The sequence below is a fragment of the Embiotoca jacksoni genome, unplaced genomic scaffold (assembly GCF_022577435.1).
Source record: "Embiotoca jacksoni isolate LCO1_2020_lvr unplaced genomic scaffold, fEmbJac1.0.p SCAF_11, whole genome shotgun sequence".
NCBI lineage: Eukaryota > Metazoa > Chordata > Actinopteri > Embiotocidae > Embiotoca > Embiotoca jacksoni.
The window spans coordinates 19,778,011-19,804,084 of record NW_027185241.1 but is presented as its reverse complement, the minus strand read 5'-3'; the positions used below and the strand labels follow the sequence as shown (position 1 = coordinate 19,804,084).

Sequence of the window (26,074 nt, the reverse complement as noted above, 5' to 3'; positions counted from 1 at the left end):
ACTGACAAAAGTAAGTGGCCCTCCATAATTGGAACAAACATATTTCATAAAAGTCAGACTTTATTCTGTTGAATCAGAAACAGAACGGTCTGATGTTTTGTTCGTAGCTGTGCGTTTTGGGTCATTATTGTGTTGAAAGGACCGAGAGCTTTCCGAGCAGCACGTTTGGCTCCAGAATGCCACGATGGTCTCGAGACTGAATTGTTCCGTGCACAGATTGACGGTACTCTGGTAGCAGACGCTTCACAGCAGGTCCTAAAAGATCCAAACCGCCTCCTTTTTTTTTTTTTTTACAGTAGGAAGAGTGTTTTTTGGAAAACTTCTGTTTGTCTGTGAACACAGAGCTGATGTGACTCACCGGAAAAGCTTTCGTTTTCTCATCTTCCAGGAGGAAGTTCTCCCGAAGGCATTGTAGCTTGTCAATATGCATTTTAGCAAACTGCAGTCGGTTTTATACGTTTTTCTTTCAACAGTGGAGCCCCCGCTGGGTCGTCTACTACAAAGCACACAGTGTTTAAAAAGCAACGCATGCTGCAGTCACACACTGGAATTCACCTTCTATCTACTTGGAAATGTTCCTTGGTTTTTTTTGTGTACCGTTACCACCGTCCACGTGTTCAACCTGGGGTCCGTTTTCCTCTTGCAGCCGCCCTCCAGCCAGTTTGACCACAGTCCCATGGACCTTAAGCTTCTTAACATTGTCTGCCGCTGTAGTCACAGACCATCACATTGCTTGGAGAGGCTCTTATAACCTCTTCCTTTAACACGCTTGCCTATAATGTTCTTTATGACTCTCTCAGACAGCCGTCTGCTTTGCTTTCTGTGGTCCATGTTCAGAACGGTGCACGATGATACCCAAAAGGAGAGTGACCACTTCTCTATTCCAACAGGCAGAATGACCGGTTATAAAATCCAAAATAGCGTATTACTAATGAAAGAAAAAAATTGGAAATATCCCTTGAACTATAACTATTTAAATTTGTTTTCTGGGGTATCAAGGAATCTGTCAAGAAATCTGCCATTTTGTATTCGTCTTGGAAGCGATTGCCGTTTTATGACCGGATGAACTTAGAACCTTTTTCATTCTTATAACTACGTTTTGGGAGACTTTTTTTTTTTTTTTTTTGCTTCTACTCTCCCCCGTTGCAATAGGAACTGCGTGGTGTGACACACACACACACACACACACACACACACACACACACACACACACACACACAGGAGCACAGACAACTCCGGGTTTAAAACACAGTTAACAGGTAAACTATAGCTCTGAACAAAGCCTGTTAAAACAGCAGAAGAAAGTTTCAACTGGAGGCACGCAATACTGAGAAATGGGCAGACAACAAATGTGCCGGCTTTAATAAACGAAACACATCAGAGGAAATACAATGACTTTGATTCAAAAAAGAGAACGAGAGAGAAAAAAAAAAAAGTGGCTCCATTTACGTGCTGTGTGAATCTGTTTGAAGCACCGGAGGTTGTTGTGGATTTTTCATGTAAAGTGTGATCGTCTGACTTCAGGCACAAAACGTTCCTCAAAATGTTTCACAATAAAGGCCTTTTTATGGGGTGTTTCTTTCTTATAAAAGGCTAAAGTGTTGCATTTCTATTAACCCGTAATGCAAAACCGACAACGCAAACAGTAGCGGATCATAACGAGGCTGCCAGTGAATCAGTCACTACATCTTAAATGTAATTCTGAAACATTTGACTGTTCCATTTGTTTTTATTGGCCCTCTTGAATGAAACACGATTTGGATCTCAAACAGATCAAACACGTCCATGAATTTCAACCGGATCGCGTAAACTGAAAACTGTATTTCCTCAATTAAGAGAAATAAGTGGCGGAGCGTCGCTCCGGCAGCAGAGTCATTTCACAGTTCCTGTTGGCGGTGTGAATGCAAACAGCAAAAGGCCTTGGAACCTCTTTAGTTCTGGGGGGAAACTCTCCGTGGGGGGTCGTTCCCCTCAAGAAACTCCTTTGAACTGTTTGGTCAAAAAAAAAAAAAAGTGTAATAATTTATCTTTATTCACACTTTTCTTTGGTTATGACGTACCGAAGGCACGCAGGTCTACGTGAGAAAATTGCTTTTAATTGAATTTCTTTTCGGGAGGAATGAAGCATTATTTTGAGTGAGCCGTTAAGGGTGCTGACAAATTCCTCAACTGAACTGAAAAAATATTAGAGATGAATACAAGAAGCCTGGAAAACACAAAAAGATCAAACGCCGTCACGGTGCAACATCATTTGTTGCATCGTCTTACCACACACACACACACACACACACACACACACACACACACACACACTGCTGTTGCTTCACTAGTTGTGCTGCTATTGTTTATCTCTGCAGACACGTTGTTAGAAAGAAAGCTGGTAAAGACCTGCCCGTCTTCTTATTTTTCCTCAACCACCCTTTAAATTCACCGATTGAGGCTTGAAAGGCTTCAAGCTCGCAAAAAAGCATCAGTGTGTCTTTGTGGCGAGCGAGAGTGGGAGAGCGTCGGTGTGCGCTGCTCTTTGTTGGGTGAGCGGCATCAGCTGTGAATGCTCTGCGATTGTCGTCTCCACCAACAGTTCATGTTTTGGATCTCTATGCTGTCCTTTTCTCTCTCTGCTCTCCTCTCAACCCCAACTGGGCGAGACAGATGTTCTCCACCTCTGAGCCTGGTTCTGTTGGCGGTTTCTTCCTGTTAAGAGGGAGTTTTTCCTTCCCTCTGTTGGAGGTTTTTCTCTCTTAAAGAGGAGTTTTTACCTCCTAGTTTATGTAGGAATTGTTGAATTGTTGTGTTTCTCTGTATAATGCTGTGACGTTCTGCTGTGAGGACTTTAATGTGTTAAGTGCCATGAAATAAACCTGTGTTGTGATTTGGTGCTATATGAATTGAATTTAATTGAATGTAGCTGTTCATTTATATTACAATGTGTTCACATTTCACCAATGTATGTGGAAACTGACAAAAAAAGTAACACTTCAAATGCATTATTGGGACTCTAGCGTGTGCATTCATGAATGACGAAGTTTGAGCCAACATCTTTCGGAGTTACGCATGCTGCAGTAACTTTGTGGCGATAAATGTCCAACAGCGTGGAAGGCCTCAATTAGTTATCATTACAGAGGATAAAGTGTATTCCACTTTCCCCCACAGCCGCCACAAGTGAATCTCTCAACCTGAGGAATTCACTGAGATCTCTTGAGCATCATCTCAGTTTCTGCCACGATTTGCCATCCATACGCTTCTGAATCATATCAGAAAATTCTGCTTCATCTAAAGGGAACATTGCTGTTGTACGGATTTTGTATAATAAATCACCACAGTTATGGAACAGATATTATTTTCTTTTTTCCCGGTCAGGCCATTGGGAATATTCAAAGTTTTATGAGAAGCTAGATTCTTAAATATAAAGTCGTATCTTGCCTTATATCATGGCTCCAGAATACGAGCATTTTGGTCACACATGCCGATGCAGAAGTACCACCGGGTGCCGCTAGAGGTCGGTTCCAAAAAGCTTGCGGCTCCATAGACTCCCATTAAACTAGGCTCATAAAATTTTCAGTCAATAAAATTTCTCCACGAGTTATCTCGGTGTTGTTAACTAAAGTCGCTGCTTCTTGTTAGTTTTCTGGTTGTTCATCTGAAATTAAGCCCGTCATTAATTATAAAATAAGCTTTAAAAAGTTGTGTTTTTGGGGCCGTGTCTGTTTGATTTGTTGATCTGTTCATTCACACACACTAATGAGACTGAGCTGCCATGCAAGGTGTCTGCCATCAAGAGTACATTCACATACCAATGGTACACCATCGGGAGCAACTCAGGGTTCAGTGTCTTGTCCAAAGACACTTGGGACATGAGGAGCCGGGGGATCGAACCACCAACCTTCCGGTTAGTGGGGAACCTGCTCTACCATCACCGCCACTGCTAGTTACTGTTTGAGTTGTATGTGTATGTGATGATACACATTTTGAATACAAATAAATACTTCAGTCCTTCGAGCCTTCTTTCGAGTTCCAGATTTTTTTTTAGTCATTTAGCTGATTGTCGTGACACAAATCAACTGCTCTTTATCCCAAAGAGAAAGGTGTTTCAGAACTTTTCAAAAAGTGATGGGAGATGAAGAGGGACATTATTTAAATCTTCAAACATTTAAATAACGTGTGCAGAAATTACCAATGTGTATGGGAACGGAACAGAACAGGAAACCACTATCGTGCAATGTGGTGAAAACATTTTGGGTGCACCTAAATAATGTGCTGTTGCACAACGCAATCAATGTAAGAAGTTAATCTAGAGCCCTGCAGACAAACCAGTTTCATTCTTTTGTTACTGCAAGCATTGCATTTTATCTTCATTTACCACCACTTCATTTAACACTTCTTTTAATGAGGGATTGGAATTCAATCAGTGTATTTAGAACCCGATTCAGATTCAATAAAATGCTAACAAACCCAGTCATGGGAGATGTTTGTCTTGTGTCATTCCAAATGTTAATTGCCTCACAAGGGCATTTTTTGTTTTTTTTCCTCCTCGTCTTGCCAGTGAGAGAATGAGCAACAGATGTTAAAAAGAACCACAGCACGTGTGTGTGTGTGCGTGTGTGTGTGTGTGTGTGTGTGTGTGTGTGTGTGAGGGGGGAGGGGGGGGCAGCACAGGATGCACTTCTGCAAACAGCAGCAGCACTTGTCAGAAAGGGAGAGGCAGGTTCTGGAGCAAAATGAAGAATTTTTAAATAATAATACATGCCTAGGGGAACAGTGAGAGAAGGTGAGCGAGGATGGAAAGGAGAAATATGCCAGCTCTTGGGTGATGAGCAGAGATGCTGTTGCTGAATATGGATGAAAGCCAGGGTCCTAGAATAAAGTGTGGTTCTGTCCCATAACACTAGTAAGACAGCTCTGGGGCTTCTTCTCTGCCTTTAATATGAAAAAATATAACTACAATCCTGTTTTCAAAAAAGTCCAGACGCTGTGTAAAATGTAAATAAAAACAGAATGTGACGATTTGTAAATCATGTAAACCCATGGAAAATAATATCAAAGACAACATATCAAATGTTGAAACTGAGAAAATTATTGTTTTATTAAAAATAATTGCTCATTTTGAATCTGATACCAGCGACACGGTTGACTGTATTTACAGTTATGGACAGAAACTAACAACTATCGTCATTCGTGATTAATTTGTCCTTTTCTCACTACTTGTCAGCATCTTTGAGACAATTAGTGGATCTGCAATTCTGCAGATTAAGAAGGTGATCGATTAAAATGGTTTGTTTTGCTAACAATATTAGTGATTTGTCAAAAAGAACAAGATTACAAAAGTGAAAAGTTGTTTTACCTCAGTAATGTGAAAATTTACACAGCTTAAGAAATAAAGTTATTGAAGATCCACCACCACAAAAACAATTCCTCCAAATTAAGTAAAAGCACATAATCCTCAACTAAGTGTTGTCATAAAACCAACAGCAGACTGTTCATGTGTGAAGTGATGAAAATTAATTCTGGAAAAATGTGACAGTTAAGAAGGAAGAACTGTGAGGATGACGGACAGCTGACGGAAGTAAATGGTCAAACAGAAAACTTGTGGTCAAATCATGTTTAGATTTTTCTTAATAATGTGAATGGATTTGTAAATAATAAGAATATATTCTATTTTTTTTCACGTGCTTCACTCCATCCTAAGAGAAGAACTGCACTTTCATGTCATTCAGAAGTTCATCTCCACTTCAACACTCGTAAAACTAACTACATGCAGCTAGTTCATTTTTGTGACATAAAATCTTAAAATAAGTTGGTTGCAGTCTATAAATAAATAAACTCTTAGTTTACGTAGTAATAGGTGAAACACCCTAAATATTAGTAAATATTATTAGTTTTTTTTGGGTTTTTTTACCAATTAGTAATTTAAGCAGATTGAGAAAGTAAAGGCCAAGGAACGAGGAAAATAAATCACTATTGTAAGTGAAAATTACTTAATAATTAGTAACTTGAAACAAGTTGGCTCATCTTAAAGACCCATATTTCATTTTTAACTAGACATTAATCTTTAGAGTTTCTGCTTTACATTAACCCATCCATGGCAACAAAGCACCCATGCAAAGCCGTCAGTCTTGTCTGTCATCAGGAACCATCTTGGATTCAGTGTCTTCAGCATCTCGACCAAAGAAACCAGGACTCAAACCACGGACCTTACAATGATCGGGTTCTATAGCCACAGCTACCACAGGAACTTCCATTAGAAAAATATAGCATCAATTCATGGACAGAAACGCATACATGACTTATAAAACTAAAACATTAATATCATATGTCCATGAGATTGAAAATCTTGGCAAGCACAGAACCAGTTGCAGTGTGGTGTTTTCATCCCGACACGTTGACTCGACGTGGACATTTTCAGACATGTTTCTTGTATCAAGTTAAACGTAACTCAAATACAGACAAAGATGCTCAGTAAATAAAAAGAAAACGGAACTTGAATTTGGTCAAACTTAGTGCAGTCCCTATTCTGTTGGGTGGTAGGATTGTCTGGCTTCTGGTGTTGATACGTGGCTTTACACTCTTATTGGTTGTCCTTAGAATATATATAATTCAAATATGACATAATATTGTTTTTTACAGCAGCAACAGAGAAATGTTTACAACAGAAAAGTCATAGTAAACTAAATAATATCTCACTAATATTGCTGACATCCAATGAGTGCAGGACGTTCGGACATAATAGAGACGAGACATTGTCCTCATTATCAGTCTGTCTCCAGTCACTCCTCTGTCCTCTGCTGCAGGTGGAGGACAATAAGACTGTGTTTACTTCTTTTTCCCAAAACTGGCAGTCCCAACACGGCTGCCAGTTTCCCAAATCATGACTGAACCTCTGGTAGTGTGTGTTGTGTACGACAACACATCACGTTAATAGAACATGTTTGAGTCAGAACAGAAAAAAGGCATTTGTGGTATTGAAATCATACTTTTCGAAATACAGCGGTTTACGTCAATGAGTGAGATGCAGCCCAAAACTAACATTTACGAAATCCTTTTAGGCAGCGGCTTGAAATGTATTTCAAAATAGATGATGTGTACTTTGCCCATAAACAAAGCAGGTACGATTTTAAACGATTGTTGGTGACGTGTGCATGGAGGAGGGAGTCAGATGAAAGTGCAGCGTTTAAACTTTCTCAAAATATATAACTTAAGCATCGGTGTGAGGAGGCGGGACTTCAGCGTATGATAAAGTAATTGAGCCGCGCTAAAATATCGCCCTACTGCTGACAAACCTCATCAAACTTTATGAATAAACACAACGCCTCAAAGTTGGAAAATAAAAAGCTCTGTTCTGCGGAGAACAAAAAACTTTGGCATCAAATTAAATTTGGCATTAAAATCACTGACAGTATTTGTATGAAGTTTGTGTGTGTGTGTGTGTGTGTGTGTGTGTGTGTGTGTGTGTGTGTGTGTGTGTGTTCGCACGCGTGCGCTCTACGTCGCCTTGTTATTTGCAGATCGTGTGCCGAAGGTTCAACCTGAGCCGGACGGAGGAGGGGTTGGGGAGTACAGGCAGACGCCCCCACGGGACCACGGGAGTACTACCTCGCAACCTGACTCACTGGCGCTTGCAGATTCCGTTGCCATGGCAACGCTCGCTTCCCCATCTCAAGCTCGAGACTGAAAAACGTGCTTGTTGTCTGGCCCCTCTGGCAAAAAAAAATAGAATCTGTCTACCCGTACGAGCCGGCAACGCAATAACACGGCGGACCTACGGTACACATCAATATCACCGCGAGCGTGGAAACCCAAGATTATATTTCACATTGTAAGTGGTGTACTCCCACATGATTTGACAAACCGAAGAGCATTCAGCGTTCCAGGCAGTCAGTCAGCTGTACAACTCCAAACTATTGTCTTTCCACCACCAGCCTCAACAAACATAAATGCACCAAGAGGAAACACGGATGGAAAAAAATCAGCCCCTCCTTCCCTCTGTCCACTTCTTCCCTTTACCTGTCTCCGCTCCTACTCGAAATATTTGATTCCATATCTTTCCAACATCGTTCATGATCCTCCTCCTCCTGCCATTCACAACAGCTACCCCAAAATTACACAAGTAGTTCCGACCCAGCGATCTGATTGGTCAACTGTACATTTTGGAACGTGCTCAAATCATCATGACATAACCACCTTGCTCATCACTAGAAATATCACTCTGCCTACTCAATGGGAATATATAATTGGAATGAAATTTCATATAATATGTAATATAAAGTGTTTTTTTTTAGTTATTATAGGTCCATTAAATGTGACCCATTTGGTGAAATCGGGTCTCTTTTGCTCCTTATTTGTTGCTCAGAGCACCCGTACCGTAACACCACGGATAGTCGCGCACCTAAAATCCTAGCGGCGGCTAGCTGGACCAGTTTTGTTTTAACACACTAAAATCTTAAAAATACAGCGGATATCTGAGTTACAACAAAACTGAGCTAGCTAAGCAGTTTAGTGTTTCTGTGTTGTATGTATGCAGTTTGAGAAAAGATTTCTAGAAAATACTAAAAATTGACTCGATCTCTTCTCTGTTGCTAGGGTCGTTGCTAAGGGTCGGCCTACTTCCTGCAGTGGTAAACATTGCATACGTTCCATTCGATTCGACTGACGTGACTGACTGTTGTCTAGTGGTTAGTCCTACACCATGTATCGGCAAGGAAACGGAGACGCAAACAAAAGGTTTTATGCTTTGAGAGTAAATTGCCACACAAAATTAATACATCTTAAATACATATTTCATTTTGATGGTAACTTGTTGTATAAACTCAATATTACACTCAAGGGTCTGTTTTAACGTCATTAAAGTCAGCCACTCCAAATTCTCCAAAGCCAACATCTCTTCGGAGGGGTGACAGTACCCCCCCCCACCCCTTTCTAAAATGGTCTATCTCAGTATTAAATGTCACTACGTTCCACTTGTCTTGTCGTCGTCGTTGTCCTCCTCCTCCTCCACCACATAAGACCCCCACGGCCTGCATTTGAAATTGTATAGTGTTTAGAGTAGCCAGACCCAATTTCACTTGGTAAATCCGGGTCTTGCCACACTCCCTCGGGAATTGTTTGCCGTCGTCCCATTCCTACTGGCTGTTGACCTCAGGTTAATTTTAACCAATCAGCGTGCGCAAAAAACCGGGCCCTAGTCCCCCAAAGTGAGTACAGCATATTTATTTACAATTTTTAATTAACGGCAGCAGCTTGACGAGGTGCTGAGCGTTTATTCTGTGCTGAACGCTTGAACATTTGGTGTTTTGTTTTTTTCCAGGTCACCGAGTGTTGAAAAATATTAACCCTGCACTCGCCACGGTAACCAGCCGTCCAATCACAGCAAAGAAGGGGCGGGACAAACACGCTTTTAACCAACGACACCAATTCGCTGATCGGTCCGCCCCTTTGGAGCGGCTCTGCAAACGCTTCTGCAAGCTGAGTTACCGGACTGTATTCACAGAAGCTGTTCTGAAAAGCTTTTGACTGTATGTATCGGAGCAAATCAGCAGATTGAGTTTGTCCCCCTTTGTCATGAAAATCACTGATTTATTTATTATTTATTATTACGAGCAGTTATTGGTGATTTCACACAATTAGGGTCGAGTCATCCTTTTGCCAGGTTGCGGGACTGTCGTTGTGTCGAACAGGCAGGCGGAAAAAGTGGAATAAAGAATCAACATGGAATAGCGGTAAAAGTTGATGACCGTGCGTAGTGTGACAATCTTCAATTGAAAATTGTCAGTTTATACTGTGACACTGGCTGCAACGCCAGTTCTGATGTAAGAAATCTATTTCGTGTGACACCATTCACTCTTTCAGTCAAGCATGTAGAGAGCATGTATCATCAGATGAGAGGGATGACATTCTGTTGGTCCTTTTAATGTAAGTTAAATCAAAAATAATGGCTTCCTCTCGACTTTACAGGGATTTTTTTGGGACTAAATTGATCAACTTTAAAGAAGAAACGAATCTTAAATTTGTTTTTGTGGCATTTTTGCCGTCATTCAGATAGTGCAGAGTGGACCGACAGGAATCGCGAGTAACGAGAGCAGAGGAATGAAACGCAGGCTGGAAATTGAGCCCTGGGCTCGCTCCTGACGGCATGAGGTGGAATGCACCCAAACTACTAAGCTCTCAGGTCTTCCTACTTTTCACCAACTTCCAGTACCTCCCTCTCCAGAAATAGGAAAAGAGCTTTTTTTGGGCCAGTCGGCATCATGTGAACTGTAACACAAGCCCAGCACTGTTGTTTGGTCCAGAGCCAGATGTGGTAGACTCACGATATGCTCGCTTTACCTGGCAGAGTTTGGGCTGTACCTTATTGTCTTTTAACTTTTTTTCAGGAGTTTGTAGCAGACAGACCCTCGTCAGCACCTACCAAAGAGTAGAGGGGAGGGATTTCATTTAGAATTTTACTCGGCCAGCGAACCTTCTATTTAATTTATATTCTAGTTTAGTTTTCCTTTCTTTCTTAAGCAACGTTTAGAGGACTTTATCACCACTAAGGATGGGTCACAAATTTCGAATAGTCGTTTTAATCTCCAAAATCGATTAGTACGCGCGAATTTCGTTATTCCTAATTTCCTCCGTTTTCACCGGCGCCTGTTTGTAATACGTCACTCCCGTCAGAAGGTGGCGGTAATGAGCCTTAAAGCTGCCTGCCAGCCAGCATTAAACAACATGGGAAAGAAGAAGATCACGCTGCTTTCAGGTGTCTGGAGGTTTTGCACATAAAACTATCCCAGTCATTAGATGTCCCGGTGTGAACATGGAGGAAACATGCAAAGAAAACTACGGCCGTCAGAAGGTTCTGCGTGGAACTCCTTCAAAACAGAAATAAAGATGAGTTGCGGTGCAAACCATGCAGGTAATCACTCTTTGTTAGTCCATTTAATTCGGTTTAGTTTCCTCCCTGACTTTTACGTGCTAAAATAACCATTCATATAATTTATTCTTGTGAAAAATACTATTCAATAAATATCCTGATTTAGACCAAGCTGTTATTCTTTATATTTCCTACAGCATGTCAGAAGGAGATCCCTTTAATTGGAAAGTCGTGCCTTCTGATATTTGACCGATTCATTGTGTGTTATGAAATATTTCCCCTCTGGTGCGAGTGCAAATATTAATAATTGTAGCCAAGTTCCACAAAGAATGTTTTGATGACTGTAGCAGCCGTGTTTCTCCCCGTTTTACTGGTGGCCGCTAGCATTGTTCGTTTTCTTCTTTTGTTGCTTAAAGGCAGGTTGGCAAACAGCTTCCAAGTGCACTTCAACAACCCTAATCTGAGCTCCCGATCAACCAATCAATCGGTGCGCTAAGGACCCAGCGAGCCTCCCCATTGGCCTACGACGATACAGCACGACTGGCCTCGTTGCACACAACACCACCAGCTCTAATTAGTCACGGATGACTGAAAAGAATAATTACACTTAAATCACCCGTCTTTCTTTCCCAGACTGCTTTCCTGTCTTTTTTTTCTACAGCGGAATCCTACTGTGATAATAGTTAATTCAAGGAGCTCCTTCTGTGGTTAGAACATCTTTTCCTTTCTTCCTCATCTCTCCTTTATGCTCTTCTTTAATAAAGAGGGCCACGTCTCCGGAGTCCCTATTTAGTCTGTGATTAAGAAAAGAACTGACAGAACGTCTGGCTTTGGAAAATACTCACTTTTACATGTAAACTGGCAGTGAAAAAAACCGTAACGGAGAACACAGCTGACTGTTTCACTTGTGCAGCTGGCTCACTAACAAAACCACCGGCCAGATGCAGTACAGGGGCTGGCTGCTTGATCTGGGATGTGAACGTTTGGATAAGCGAGCCTGAGAGTGCGGCTCAGTGTGTGAATTAACAGCAGAGGTTTCCCGTTCAGAGCAGACCACCAGACATCCATCAGCTCGACCCGGACCGCGCTTCAGGATGCGGAAAAAAGGGAAACGGAGGCCACGGCAAGAGAAGTACAGGGCGAGCAGTAAATCACAAGTTGAAGTGAGACGCCCGGATGAAACTGGAAACATCTGTGTGTTATTGCCTCTTAGTATGCTCCATGTGGCATATCAGTCAGCTTTTCTGCCTCCAGCTGATAACATACTGTCCGCATATTAAGCTTCAATTTACAACATGTCAGAGTATTTTTAGACATTTTCATTGGTTACAGGGGGGTACAACATTTATACCGCATCTCTGGGTTGTCAACGGCGACGCTGACTGGTAATACCAGTGCAAAATATCAAGATAATTCAATGGACTGTATATAAAAGAGGCTGATGCAGAAGTGCCTTAAGCTGCGATGCCACCAAGTGCCACTAGAGATCGGCTCCAAAAAGCCTTCTGCTCCATTCAACTACTCTGCATAAAATTCCAAGTCAATGAAAAAATGTTTTATTGACTTTTATTGGTCGGTGTCACAGAGATCGCAATCTCATGATTTACATTATTGTACATTTTGGAGATTTTAACTGTTTTTCAGACGAACCCTTCAGGGACATCGAACTACAGCTGAAGGAAGCATTGTTCATTTTGCACTGTTTTCTGCTGGTGTGAAGACTAAACAATGAATTGATTAATCAAAAATAATCCTTAGATTAATCAATAATAAAAAATAATAGAGTGCATCCACTTAACCACTTAAACAGCATTATTGAAGTCAACCTAACCATAAACTGACTATTACCTACCAGTGAGGCTGGTTACAGTTAAAAACAAAAAAACAATGCAAAGACCCTGCCTATGACAATCATCATCATCATCACCCTTTCATTTCAAATGCTTCCTCTCCCAACATAAAAGCCTTACACTCCTGTGCTGATGGCAATCTCAGCCTGCATGAGTCAGGCTGGCTGAGGGTGGAAGGAAAACAAAGTATGGTGTGAGGGCATCAGCGGCTACACACGTCTGACAACATGGAAGCGAGTTCACTTCATTCACCGTTCCCTTGAAAACCACTCACCCTCTCTGCGGGCTCAACAACTAAATACGGAAGCACAACGGAAAGTACGCAGCAGTTACGGTCCCGTCGAGCGGAAATCCAAAGGCTGTCAATCCCACCTCCGAAGTCATGTTGCAATTTTCAAAGTCCAAAAACCTGATTGGCACTCGGAGTGATGAGTCCCACTGTGCAGCCTGAGCAAAGTAACATAACAGGCCTTGAAGAATGTCAGCTAATGACTTTTTGAGACTCCCTAACTGGGTGGGGCGGGGGGGGGGGGGGGGGGTCATGAACATCAACAGTAGACAACATGAGAAAAGGTGCTTAGAAGTTTCCCTAAATTCCTTCAAACCATTCCATTCAAACGTTACTGGAGTTGACAACAACTAGACTTCTTACGTTATTGCATTACGTATATTCATGGACTTGATGTAGACCCCGAATGTCTGAAATTCAGGCCAAAAAATATCTGCTTCCAACCTACGTCTGGCAACAGAGGCGAGAATGTGAGTGTTCATGCTAGCGGTCCTGGACAAACAAGACGACAGGCCTCGATCCATCTTGGCCCTCAGAAGAAATAGCTCGCTTTTAGCTCCACAAGACTGATATTGGGGAGATTTGGTACAAAGTTATGTTTGTTTCAAGGGGCCGATATGGTCTGTGGTGTTGTAACTGGCACTGAAAGGTCAGGAGATCGCCAGAGTTGCACTTCATCATGTGGGTGAGGGCATGAATGTCTGTCCATTCCATAGGGAATGAGATATTTACTCAACACCACAAATCGGCACTTCGTGATGACTATAGATGGAAAGTATTTATCCTGTGGGGATCATGAATATCTGTAAAGTAAACAGCAGTCCGACGGTTGTTATGATATTTTAGTCTGTGGACCAACCGACCCACGCTGCCTTTCCCAGAACCGCACCGGTAGTATGATGCTCATATTGATCAAGCCTATGTATTATTATTTAATTTTCAAATAGATATAATCATGACAAGAGACTATATAGAATGTCAATAGAAAAATAATCTAATTCAAAAAGACTGCTGTAGAAAATATAGTTGTTGTTTTTTAACAAAAAAAGAAGTTAAACTCATCGGAAAGCAATTATCTCTCTTCTAGGTGATAAGAATTCACCTGTAAAGTTGTTGTTTTTTTACACTGAACTGCAGTCTGGCAGTGGAACTTTTGACTAAGCGCGTGTCCTCGTGTCTCAAGATGAAGTGCGACCGCGCAACCTTTACCACCTGTCACCCAATCCTTCACGTCTCCCTCCGCCTCTGTCAGGAGCCCAGATAACTTTGATTGATCCCCACCATAACTGACTGACAGCTGAGCATTTGCTCCGCCAGCCACCATGCCTAGGTAGGCTTCCATTCACACACACACACACACACACACACACACACACACACTCCCCTCGACAGTTGAACAGGCTCTACAGGTCCTGAGCTTCTCTTGCCACATAACACATGAACATGACAATATTCTTCGTCTGGAAATGGGTTTTGAAAACGTGGGGGTGGTCTTACATTAGGGGAGTAGAAAATGACGTGTTCAAAACATAAGATATCATTTGTGAACGGGGACAATAACAGTGTGATAGTCTTCTGCAGAAAATCGCTTTTCGTTTGAAGCCTCATGCTTCGTTCAGAGACCGTATTAAGATGATAACAGCCCAAACACAAAAGACGTGGGCTGTTGAGACTGGAAATGGGCGTCAGACACAACTGATCAGTTTGTCCAGCGTGGTGAAATATAGATGACGGCAACCATCTGGGACACCTCACAATCTCCTCAGCCTGTTGGAATTTTTTTACCTTCTCTTTCATTGAGCGGCAACTTCCATCACGAGTCTGCGACAATGAAGGGTGGAGCAATCGGCTGATATTACCTCAAAAAAGTGGGATCGGTGGTCTCTTAAAAAAAAAAAAAAAAAAGGCAGCTAAAAGTAGGCGTAAATGTCATCGGTGTCAGTGAGAAACAGCAATATGCAGCCTCTATGGAGATAAAGGAATGTAGCTTTAATTTGACTATTAAAGCGCTGTTAAACCCTGTTGGAGTAGCAGGACAGTAGGATAGCGTGTGAAGCGTTTACGGAGACATCAGCAAATAGCAAAAGTCAAAGTATTTGTTTTGAAGGATACAACCTGCGCGACACAACCCGTTTCATTCTGAGCTCATAAATATGAAGAAAAAAAAAATTAACCCAAAAGTAATCACATCGATTATTATTTCTATCTTTCCATTAATCAAAAGACTTTGTTGTGGGGAAAATGGTCCGTATATGGGAGGAAGCTGGTCTTTGGCTCCGTGGAGGGAAGCAGATTAATGAGTTCTAATCAAAGCCAGCGAGTCTGTGTCACCACAGGACTGAATAATTGCTGCATCTCTCCTCGCGCAGTCCAAACAATAGCACGGATTAACTGTTCTTCCCGTTTAGTGACAGCAGGGCGACAGTAACCATGTGCCCCGCAGAGCGCTGGCATAAGTCGGTTCGTACGGGTCATCGATGGCTACTTGTAGACAAGAAGGTGTTTTGTGGAGTATTAGACCTCCTAATGCCGGCTTTAACGCGTGTCCACTATCAGTAGGTCCATGAAGGGAAAGACATCCACCCCTGCAATCAAACTACTAATGGTCAGTGGCTGCTCTACGCCTCGCCTCAGAATGTAATTCATCATCATGCTATACAGAGGATAATCATTTTTCCTTAAAAATAAACTTACCTAAAAACACAAGTCCAATTGTATTTTAGCAGGTGACAAGGATGGACACTAAATAAAACCCCAAAAAAGAAACCTTTCTTGGGGTCTGGGGCTGCACATGTGCAAACAACAAGCGCTTTCACCTCATTCCATTTATTTCCACAGCAACAAAACTGCATGAGGCTGATGGCTGCGACCAGCATGATAAAGTAAACTGCGATGGACTATCAATGATTTTGAATGCAGAATGTAGTAGCACAACACAGATGCAACGACTCTGGCCAGTGAAAGTTAACTTTTCTGCTAACAGGTGAAAAAAAAAAGATAACCATTGTTGTCCGATCGTTTGTGTACCGGAAGCAGTAACGACATCGACGCTTCTAACCTGAGACGAGCTGGGTGTTTTAGAATAAAAGCACTTACTTAGCTTTATTATAATAGTACTGTATCTAACATTATTATAGCCATACTTTATTTACCTTTATTATAAAAGGACTATATCTACATTAATTAGAACAGTAATTTAACTTGATCAAAAAAGTACTTTATCTTACTTTATTATGAAGAATTATTTAACCTCATTATTGCAGTACTTTAGTTAACTTTATTATAACATTACTTTATCTAGCTTTATTATAGCAGTATTTTATTTACCCGTATTATAAAAGTACTATATCTAACTTTATTAGAAGAGTAATTTACTTTCGTTGATTTCATCATAACAGTACTTACTTTAACTTTATTGTAAATGTACTTTATCTTACTTCATTATAAATAATTATTTAACCTCATTATAACAGTACTTTAGTTAACTTTACAATGACGGTGCTTAATTTAACTAACAGGAAGAAGACTGCTATGTTGTTCTACTGACCTCTTTAAGTCAAAAGACCAGTTCAGACAAAAGACAAAACTGAGAAGAACATTAAAATGTTGAATCAAATTGATAAAAAAAATTCTAATGTTTTTGCCATTTCATCAGGACTAAAAATGCAACTGTTGCCATCAACTCACAACCGCTATCCGTGTTCACATCTACAAATTATATCCAGCTACAAAAAAGCCTTAACAGTTGGCAGTTAAAATGGAAAATACAGAAAGTCCTTGTTGTGGAGATGTTACACTGTAAACTGGCAGGTTTCAGAGTGTTGCAGACTGGAGACGTTTGAGTCGTTGCAAGTTTCAAAATCATCTCATCTCGAATCTTTGATCTGAACCCAGGACTTTGCCAGCCATTTATTCAGACGGAAGTTTTGGTGTTCTGTACGTTGAACTCCACGATACGGCTTCCTGTCACTTATTACAGATGTTTCACCAACAGAGAAACATAATGCTTCCTTCACTGTCCACAGTCAAACACACCATATCAAGTTCCAAGTTGAGTGAGTATGTTTGGGGTTTGTGATTGTGTGTGTGTGTGTGTGTGTGTGTGTGTGTGTGTGTGTGTGTGTGTGTATAAAGTTCAAGAAGAAAAGAACCAAAGTTTCATTGGCTCAGCCCCACACAGGAGAAATGTGATCGAACAAGAGGAAGCAAATTAACATTTGGTCGACCACCTTTGAAATCACAACTGTGAAAGAATTCTCTCCTTCAATAAATGATCCCGAAACCGACTTCAGACTCCTTCGGGCGCAACCTCGTCGGCTGAAAAACGAGCTTTAACACTGGGTACTTCTCATTACCCGCCTCAAGAGCAGGACGGAGTCCCGCGTGTTGTTGGTTTTTTTTGCCGTCGGTGAAAGCCAGCGGACGGAAAAGATATCATATCACAGCATGAAAGGACACGCGATCCGTCTGTCTGCACTCTTGTCAGTCCTCATAGAAAATCGATGAGGCAGTTAATTCAGCGCAACGGGACACCCGCGGACACCGTAGAGCTGACCTCGTAGCACGAGGCCGACCGCGATCAGCAAAACCTTCGGTGTCGAGTGCCGTTAGCAGAATGCCGCTAGAGCACACGCAGCTTCATATGTAAAACAAAAAGAAAAAAGTCCAACTCTGAATGCACTGGCACATGATCGATGCACTGAAGCTAACTCGTCGCCAGAACAGGCAGTGTTCAGGCTCTGTAACCACATTAACGGCCAAAGGTGTTGCATCGAGGCGTGATAAAAAAAAAAAATGTGTGAAACAGGTGCTAACCGCACCTCCGAACCCATGAGCCGACTGCTGCGTCGACGCTGGGTTTTTAATACCACTTTGATGATGTCTATTTTGATGCCATAAAGGCTGCACTCCTAGCACAGAGACAGTTTTTTGGGGAAGAGGTGGTTGGGGGGGGGGGGGGGGGGGGGCTACTGTGCCAAGGTTGAAAGCAATACTAGCTCACTTCCCGTCTGGTAGTACAGCGCTGTAAACTCTCCCAACACCGCAATTCTTATTAACAAGCATGACACATTTCATTCCTTTTTAGCATCATCCATCAGCCCACATGGGTTTTCCATACCTACGGCCGGAGCGTCGTACTCGTCTCCCAGCAGTATTTCTGGCGCGGAGTACGCCAACGATCCGCAGCTCGTGGTCAGCTTTTTGCCGGGCTGGAACTTATTACTGAATCCAAAGTCGGTGAGCTTGACCAGTCCTTGTTTTTCGAAGAACACCACGTTCTCGGGCTTGAGGTCCCTGTGCACCACGTGCAGCCGGTGGCAGTAGGAGATGGCGTGGACGATCTGGGCGAAATACTTCTTCGCCAGCTCTTCGTTCAACCCTTCCTCGTGTTTCATGATGTAGTCGAACATGTCCCCTCCGTCGCCCAACTCCAGGATGAGGTAAAGCTTCGTCTGAGTGTCTATCACTTCGTACAGGCGCACGATGTTGGGGTGCTGCACCAGCTTCATGCAGCGGACCTCCTGGAAAAGATGGCCCGTCGCCACGGTGTCCAGCTTCGTCTTGTCAATCACCTTCACCGCCACTTTCTCCCCAGTGAAGACGTGGCGCGCCAGCTTGACCACGGCGAAGTGGCCGCGGCCCAGCGTCTTGTCCAGGTCGTACAGGCCAGCGATCTTGCCGTCGTAACCCCGCTTGAAGCCTGCCATAGCTGGAGAGGGCGACGGGGAGAGGGCACGTCGGCCGGGTCGCGATGGTCCAGGTTATTGCAGTTCAGCGGAGGCTGAAGGAGAAATCCATGGCTCCAGCACTCTGAATGACACAAGAAAAAAAAAACACCCAATATGCACTAATTACAGAATATGGACAAAGTTGAAAAAAAAACATACCAGTCCAAATGAAGTTGGAAAACATTCACCATGTTCAGCTCTCTTTCATAATAGTTTGACACAGCAATGCACCTGCCCATTGTGAAACATTAGGTAGAATAGTGCTCGAATAAATGACAGTATGAAAACAGATTCAACAGGCGTAGTGAGCAAATATGTTAGGAGAGGAACTATCGTGTACGTTGGAGTAATAAACCTGTGTACTGTATTCTTAACCCCACCTTGGTACATGTTGTTAGGAGGCGGTCCAACTAGTTTTGACAGGATGGCTTACTGCACTAACGTAATATACGTGTTTGATGTGGTGCTCCGAATAAAGTCAACGCAATATTTAATTATGAATAAGAAAGCTTCTTATTCGGCAACGGCAGAGTTTGCCAGACGCGTGAAGTCAGCTGAGTAACGGGCCCAAACGATAGCACCACCGACTCACGTTAGCCTGACGTTACCTCGGGCTAGCTCGTTGTTCATTGATTAATCAACGTTAGCCCCATTCAGTGACTCACGTAACTTGCCTTTCGTTCTTTAACGTGAGAACGTCAACAGCCCCTCCAACAGTAATCTGTAAAACAAACTTATTTCACCTCTGGTAACAGACCGCCTGCCATTCAGGTACACAGGTGTTGCTTGAAATCACTCAGCTAGCCCTGGTTAGCATGTAGCATGTAGCAAGCTAAAGTTACTACGTCTGGCTCACAGCTCACCTCTCCGGCTGCTCTTCGGTGGGCATAAAGCTCTGAATCCAGTCTTCACCTTGGATCCCTAGGGTGCTGTCTACTAAAGCTTTTTTTTTTTTTTTTTTTTTACAAATTATGACAGAGGACGAGGAATTGTACAGCCTTTGGAGATGACTGCGGCACTTAGGAGGTGCCTGTGTTCAAGGTTCATCCGTAGAAACAGGCATTGCATCGTTAGCAGAGCGGTTTGCCCTCATCGGATCCTCCCAGTCGGTGATGCTGCCTTCACGGCTAAAAACAACTGTCGAGATTTCCACGTGATCTGTCTCAAACTACTACAAGGCCATCATTCACATCGTCTAAAACTATTTCCAATGTTAAAAAGACATGCGTCACAAATATTTATAAATGTGCGAAAACATAATGTACAAAGCCAATTTTTCATTTTTAAATCTGTCACACGATCTACTGTTTTCTTTTTGGGACCAACAGAATTGATAAAACTGTTTTGTTTTGTTTTTTAATTTGACTATTTTGTTATTATTGTAATCTATAACTCTCACTTGCGGAGCAAATTGTAAAACTCCGGCAGTTTAGAAACAGGTTCTTACGAGCAGTACTTGAAGGCCTCACAAGAGCATCACCATCCGCATTCAAGTCTGACGTCAAACAAAAATGCTTCTGACTGGAAAATATTGCTGAACAACACAAATACGGTAGAATTACTAATGGTATTACAGTTTGGCCTTAATTACAGGGGGTATTTTCAATGAGTGTACTATAAGATATGTAGGACGTTCAATATTTCATCATATGGCCTAATAAACCAACAGCCACATTTAATACAGGAGTGCCAAAATCCGACTTAATTAGATTTTTCAGCCGTCAATATTTGTGTTACATATTACAAGATTTCCACGTTTGTGGGTCCAATGCCTTTCAGTGTCGGTTGGTCTTCCAAATAAACGGCCTGCAGTGACATCTAGTGGCGGATAATCATTGGCTACGTGTTGGCTTTTAACCTTCTCTCAGCTACACCTCACCCTGCACCCGTATCTGATCTGTCAGCAAAGGCACACTCCCTGAAAATAAATGTGTTTATATCCGATTTATTGCCTCATAAAAATGGAAAGCTTTTCCCAATAGCGCATTGTCCCCATCCACCTTTTGCGTGCCGTTATTTAACAATGGACCGTATTTTTTATTTGCTCAGTTACAATACAAGAGAGTGGACAAAAACACAACTGTCCAAATAAATATCTCCAAATGTATAGTTATTTTTATATAAAACATTTGTAGGCTATAGAAATAGATGTGACAAATATACATTTTATTATACATTGCACTTGGAATTGAAATGCCAAATTGCAAAAGTGATGAGCCTCGATTTCAAGTCACCTCTCCAACCCTTTGCGCTGGGTCAATATTTATAACCCTACGCTCGGTCAAACCTACCCAACCTATGACCCAACGGCATCAACCCAGCGTTCGGGTTATTAAATGAACCTACAGTCAGAGGAGCCCCATTTTTAGAGAAGCCCTTGGCTGTAGACTGCAGATCAGGCAAGGTCAAACGTTTGGCTCCGCCCACATTGAGCACCAGTTCGCCAGTTCGCAAAAAGAGCAAAGCTAGTTTATTAGGAGGAAATCTTATTTGGAGACATTTGCTGCCGTGAGCAATAACGTTAATCCAAAGTGGTGCTTAAATTTAACATGCCTTGTTGTGTTGGCTGTACCGTCGAATCCGACAGCTAATACACAGCGAGTCTAAACATTATCTATACATAGTGTTTACAGTTATGAAATGCCTAATGCTTATTCTATGTCTTATAATAATCATGCTCTTTAAGTCTTGGCTTATTTCCATTGATGTATAGAGACACCCCAGTGTGTTGCTGGAGGATGAGACTCCCGATAAAAAAAATATGTAGCAGCAGTCAGTTACATTTCTGCTCCTTCGGCACATTTAAGGGTGCACAACATATGGTGGATTATCACGTGAAAAGTCACACATCAGTGAGGCACAGAGGAACTATTTCTACAATCAATCAATTTCCATCATATCAAGCTGTGCTCTGTCATCTTTAAAAATTTTGAGCAAATGCAGCAGACTTCAATCACTAGTCATGCTCCCTCTGCTCTATGGACCTCAGGTCATCCTCCACCGACATGCTGGTTGATGAAACCAATCACCATCCATCTGGGCCTTTTGCAGGCCTTGTGGCCACTTATGCTTCATGTCTATACACACGGCTATTTGGTCTGGACTGATGTTATGTTCATGTAATGTGGAAAGTAAGGTAATAATGGGAAAGAAAACAAAAAGAAGAAAGCTACATGTGTTCATATTTGACATGGTAAATTGCTGGTTTAAATTTAAGAAAACATTATTCATAAACTGGTCTGGAGTCTATGTTGAGTGATGGCTGGACAAATGAGGATTGAAACTGTTCTTGCTTGTTCAGCATGTAATACCATTTCTGCATTTGATTAATTTTAACAACAGACTTCGGTTGCATAATTTCTGGTGCCAAGTTGGATATGAGAGCTTTTAGAATAAATTAACTTTTTGCAGTTGTAATTCAGAGTTGAATGTTGATATGAATGCTATTTATAGGGAAAAACTGGTAATAACTGTTATGAAATGAACACAGCAGTCATCCATGGCTCAGGCTAAGGAGAAAAAATGAATAACTTTAATGTCAAATTTCAGTTGATAATTTTACACCATTATTTTTGGTATGTTTTATTGATTTAATTAATTTTTTTGTGATCTCATCTAAATCTCATCAATACATACATGGTGTTTTGTTCTAGGTTACTGTTTCCTATTATCTTCCTGACTCTGACTCCTTGATAGGAAGCCTTGTGGGTAAAGGAGCTTCCATTTTTGATACAACACCTTTTCTTCTGTTTTTCTGTTGATAGGTATTATATGGTTCAGATGAGCCACCCTGCAAAGTTCAACAAGTTGGCAAGTGCATTTGAGGCATGTGTGAATAAAATATATTCTGAGATAATGCTGATGTTCACAACGTATATTTATTTAATCAAGGCTACAACCATTTCAATTATCAGAGTAATAGAACCAGGTCAAAATCTACTTTATGGCTGGGCGATGTATGAAACACTTGAGGCCTTTTAATCTGAAAGAGACAAAGGAAGTTGTGGGTGTCTGACAACAAATGCTGACTGCAGCTATTTTCAAACAAGACACCCAGAGAGACAGAAGACAATTAGGGCTCTGTTATGTGATTGAGTGTTTGATAGTAGCATTAATTCTGAAAGCACTTGGATGTTTTGGGCAGAACAAACAACAGGTGCCTTTCTGTGCGGACTTTGGATGTTCTCCCTGTGCCTGTGTGGACCATAGGTGGGAATGTGCGTGGTTGTCTGTCTTTCTGTGTTGGCTCTGTGATGGAGCGGCGACTCTTCCAGGAAGTACGCAGCCACTTGTCCAAAGTCAGTGGGAATAGGCTTCAGACCCCCGTGACACTTGTACAGGACATAGTTGGTGAAGGTAATGGGTGGATGGATGTTCGCAGACTGAACTGCATAGTAGTCGCTGGTGTTTTAGCTGAGGCTAACAATATATCAACAGGCTCATTCTGTTAGGATTGGCACAAACATCAGCCTTATGTTAAAGTGGACATAGCCTTGTGGTCTGAATAATGAAGCCAGTGTGAAAGTGTCACTGAGGGCCACCGAGGGTGGAATCGGAAAAAGGCTCTGACTCCATAGAGGCCCATTCAACTTCTCTTATGAAAGACAAAGTCAATAAAATGTTTCCATGAGTCATCGCTGTTTTATTCACTACAGTCACTCCTTCTAATTCATTTTTTTGTCGAAAAAACCCTTATTGACAGGCCTGTGGTGCAGTCAGGTTTCTGCATAAGGTTGGTGGGTGTAGTGTCCTCTGAGATCTAGTCAGATTCCTCCCCAGCTCTTCCCAATATGGTCACTTCTGCCTCAAAAATAGAAAGACGTCGATGGGCAGGTTTCAGAATGGCAGTTCACAATCCAACGGGTGACATCACAGTTAACTGCCACTTTGGCGCAAATGTTGGATGGCTGCTCACTGCCTGGATTTAGTACTGGTTGGAATGGATTTCACCTTTGTAGCTCTGTTATCTGTCATCTGACCCTGTTTATTTTCTCTTTGTGTCCTTTTGGAGCCGGGCAAAGTTTATGTCGTTTTACTGAGGCTAGCCACCAAAAAGAGAAACGCAGCCAGCGAGAATGGGAACAGCTGAGTGGCACATTGTGTCCTTTAGGGCCAAAAGTGAATCGCCTAGATAACTTGATTTGAAAAGGGCAAAAAAAAAAAAAAAAGGAAATTTGTGAGAAGTGCCAGTGCGCAAGAGAAACTTATGTTACGCCAAGGGTAAAATTTAGAAGTTGTAGTACTTCATACTGTTGAGTGATTTCCATTGAGGGCCCATTTTAAGCCCTGCCAATAATCTACTAAAGCACTATTTTATAACCATCCTTTATTTGTCATGATAGATTGTATGTACAGTTTTGGGTTTTTTAACCCACAAGCAGACCCAAGCTTTAATTCTGTGCTATTATTATGCATAATGAGCAGAAGCAGCAATAATTGAACAATATTGGCATTGCTGCTTGCTATTATGTTTTCCAACTGAAGATGGCAGTGTTGCTATTGATTTGTCACCACACTGTGTGGCGACCACTATCCTCACAATTTGCTCCCCAGCAGATCCACTGGAGTTTGTGTCATGGAAAAAAAAAACTGATGATCAGCTCCTCGGGATCACTTCTGCCAAAGGAACCATTCCACTCTGGGACTAAAACATGCATTTTACATCTTTTCCTTTCACTCGGCTACTAAGAACTTCAGATCTCTTTTAGTGACTTATTTTATTTAAAAAAAAAAATAGCATTTTTAGGGTGGCACAGTGGTGCAGTAGTTAGCATTGTCGCCTCACAACAAAAAGGTTTTGGGTTCAAATCCAGGCCTGGGCCTTTCTGTGTGGAGTTTGCATGTTCTCCCTGTGCCTGCATGGGTTCTCTCCAGGTACTCCAGCTTCCCCCCACCATCCTAAAACATGGGTCTCAGGTTAATTGATGGTTCTACAAATTGCCCTTAGGTGTGAATGGTCTTTGTTTCCATCTGTCTCTACGTCTTGGCCCTATGATAGACTGGCGACCTGTCCAGGGTGTACCCTGCCTTCGCCCAATGTGCGCTGGGATATCCCTCCCCCCACCCCCCCGTGACCCTGTACAGGATAAAGCAGGTATAGATAATGGATGGAAATTCTTCTTTTTGAGGGAACACATGGCGCAGTCAGAAAAAAACACAGCTGAAACTACTGACGGAGTAGCTGCTATGTAGCTATGTAGCTGCTTCAGTTTCACGGTCCTGGTAACCTAATATTCAGGTACTGCCATGTTTCACATACTGATTTGATTTTGCTGATGATGTCATGCTCTATTTCACATAAACCAGCAAACTTTCAGCTCTGACAGCAAGACGGAAAATATGCTGTGTTGAGACCCCAATTGACTTAACATTGACTCATAATTTTGGAAGCTTTCAAAAAAAATTTTTTAATGGGGGCTCTTGAATAGTAAAGTTTGAGGATTTATAATAACTTATTGTAGTATCCTTTAATTAACTTAGTTTTATTTTATTTTATAAGATTTTGATATTTTTGCCTTGCAATATATTTCAGTTCATGGTAAGATAAATGATATAGAGTAATTCAATACGTATACTAAAGAACTAAGAACTTGGGAGGTTGTGGCTCAGACAGTAGAGTGGGTTGCACACTAATCAGAAGGTTGGTGGTTCAATCCCCAGCTCCCCCTGCCCACATGCCTAAGTGAAGTGTCCTTGAGCAAGACACTGAACCCTAAGTTGCTCCCAATGGTGCACCATTGGTGTGTGAATGTGCTCCTGATGGCAGCACCCTGCATGGTGATCTGTCTCATTAGTGGGTGAATGGGAAAACCATGTTAAAGTGCTTTGAGACCAAAAGGTGATAAAGCACTATACAAGTACAGACCATTTAACTGTATTTCAATATTGTGCCACCTTTTGACTCTGCTCCCTTTCAGAGAAAAATACTGGACCTTTACTTCACAAAATCTTAGCCATATTTTCCAGTTGTAGATACAACACTTTGTAAACTATGAAATTACACAATACGGTGTATTGTTGTAGAGTAAATTGTGTGCCCAATGTAAACAGGTTTATGTTTTTTTTATGTGTTTTGTGGAAGAAGTATCCCGTATAAATCTTCTCCAAATTGCCCAAAGACACAGACTACAAGGATGACTGGAAGACAACATCTGATCGAAAATCAAAAAATGTCTCTGTATATTTTACATTTATTTGTCTATTTATTGTTTCTTTTTTGTACTAAACCATTCATAAAGGTTGCTGTATCTCTATCTTTTTGTTGCTGTGTGTTTGAGAGTGGGGGACACAAATGTTAAATGCATTGTGAAAGCATATGGTAACTGTCCCCCCCCCCCCCCCCCCCCCCAAAGGTAGA

The 26,074-nt window shown here is 41.8% G+C and overlaps 1 protein-coding gene across 1 annotated transcript in view; it reads right to left on the bottom strand.

Annotated features, from left to right (window-relative positions):
- Positions 1-19,831, bottom strand: part of snrka (SNF related kinase a) — a 43,160-nt gene extending 23,329 nt beyond the window's left edge. The window contains 2 exon segments of the mRNA XM_069143493.1: positions 18,108-18,799; positions 19,581-19,831. Of these exon segments, the coding sequence (XP_068999594.1) occupies positions 18,108-18,696 (589 nt within the window). The 5' untranslated portion in view covers positions 18,697-18,799; positions 19,581-19,831.
- Positions 19,832-26,074: the final 6,243 nt, after the last annotated feature.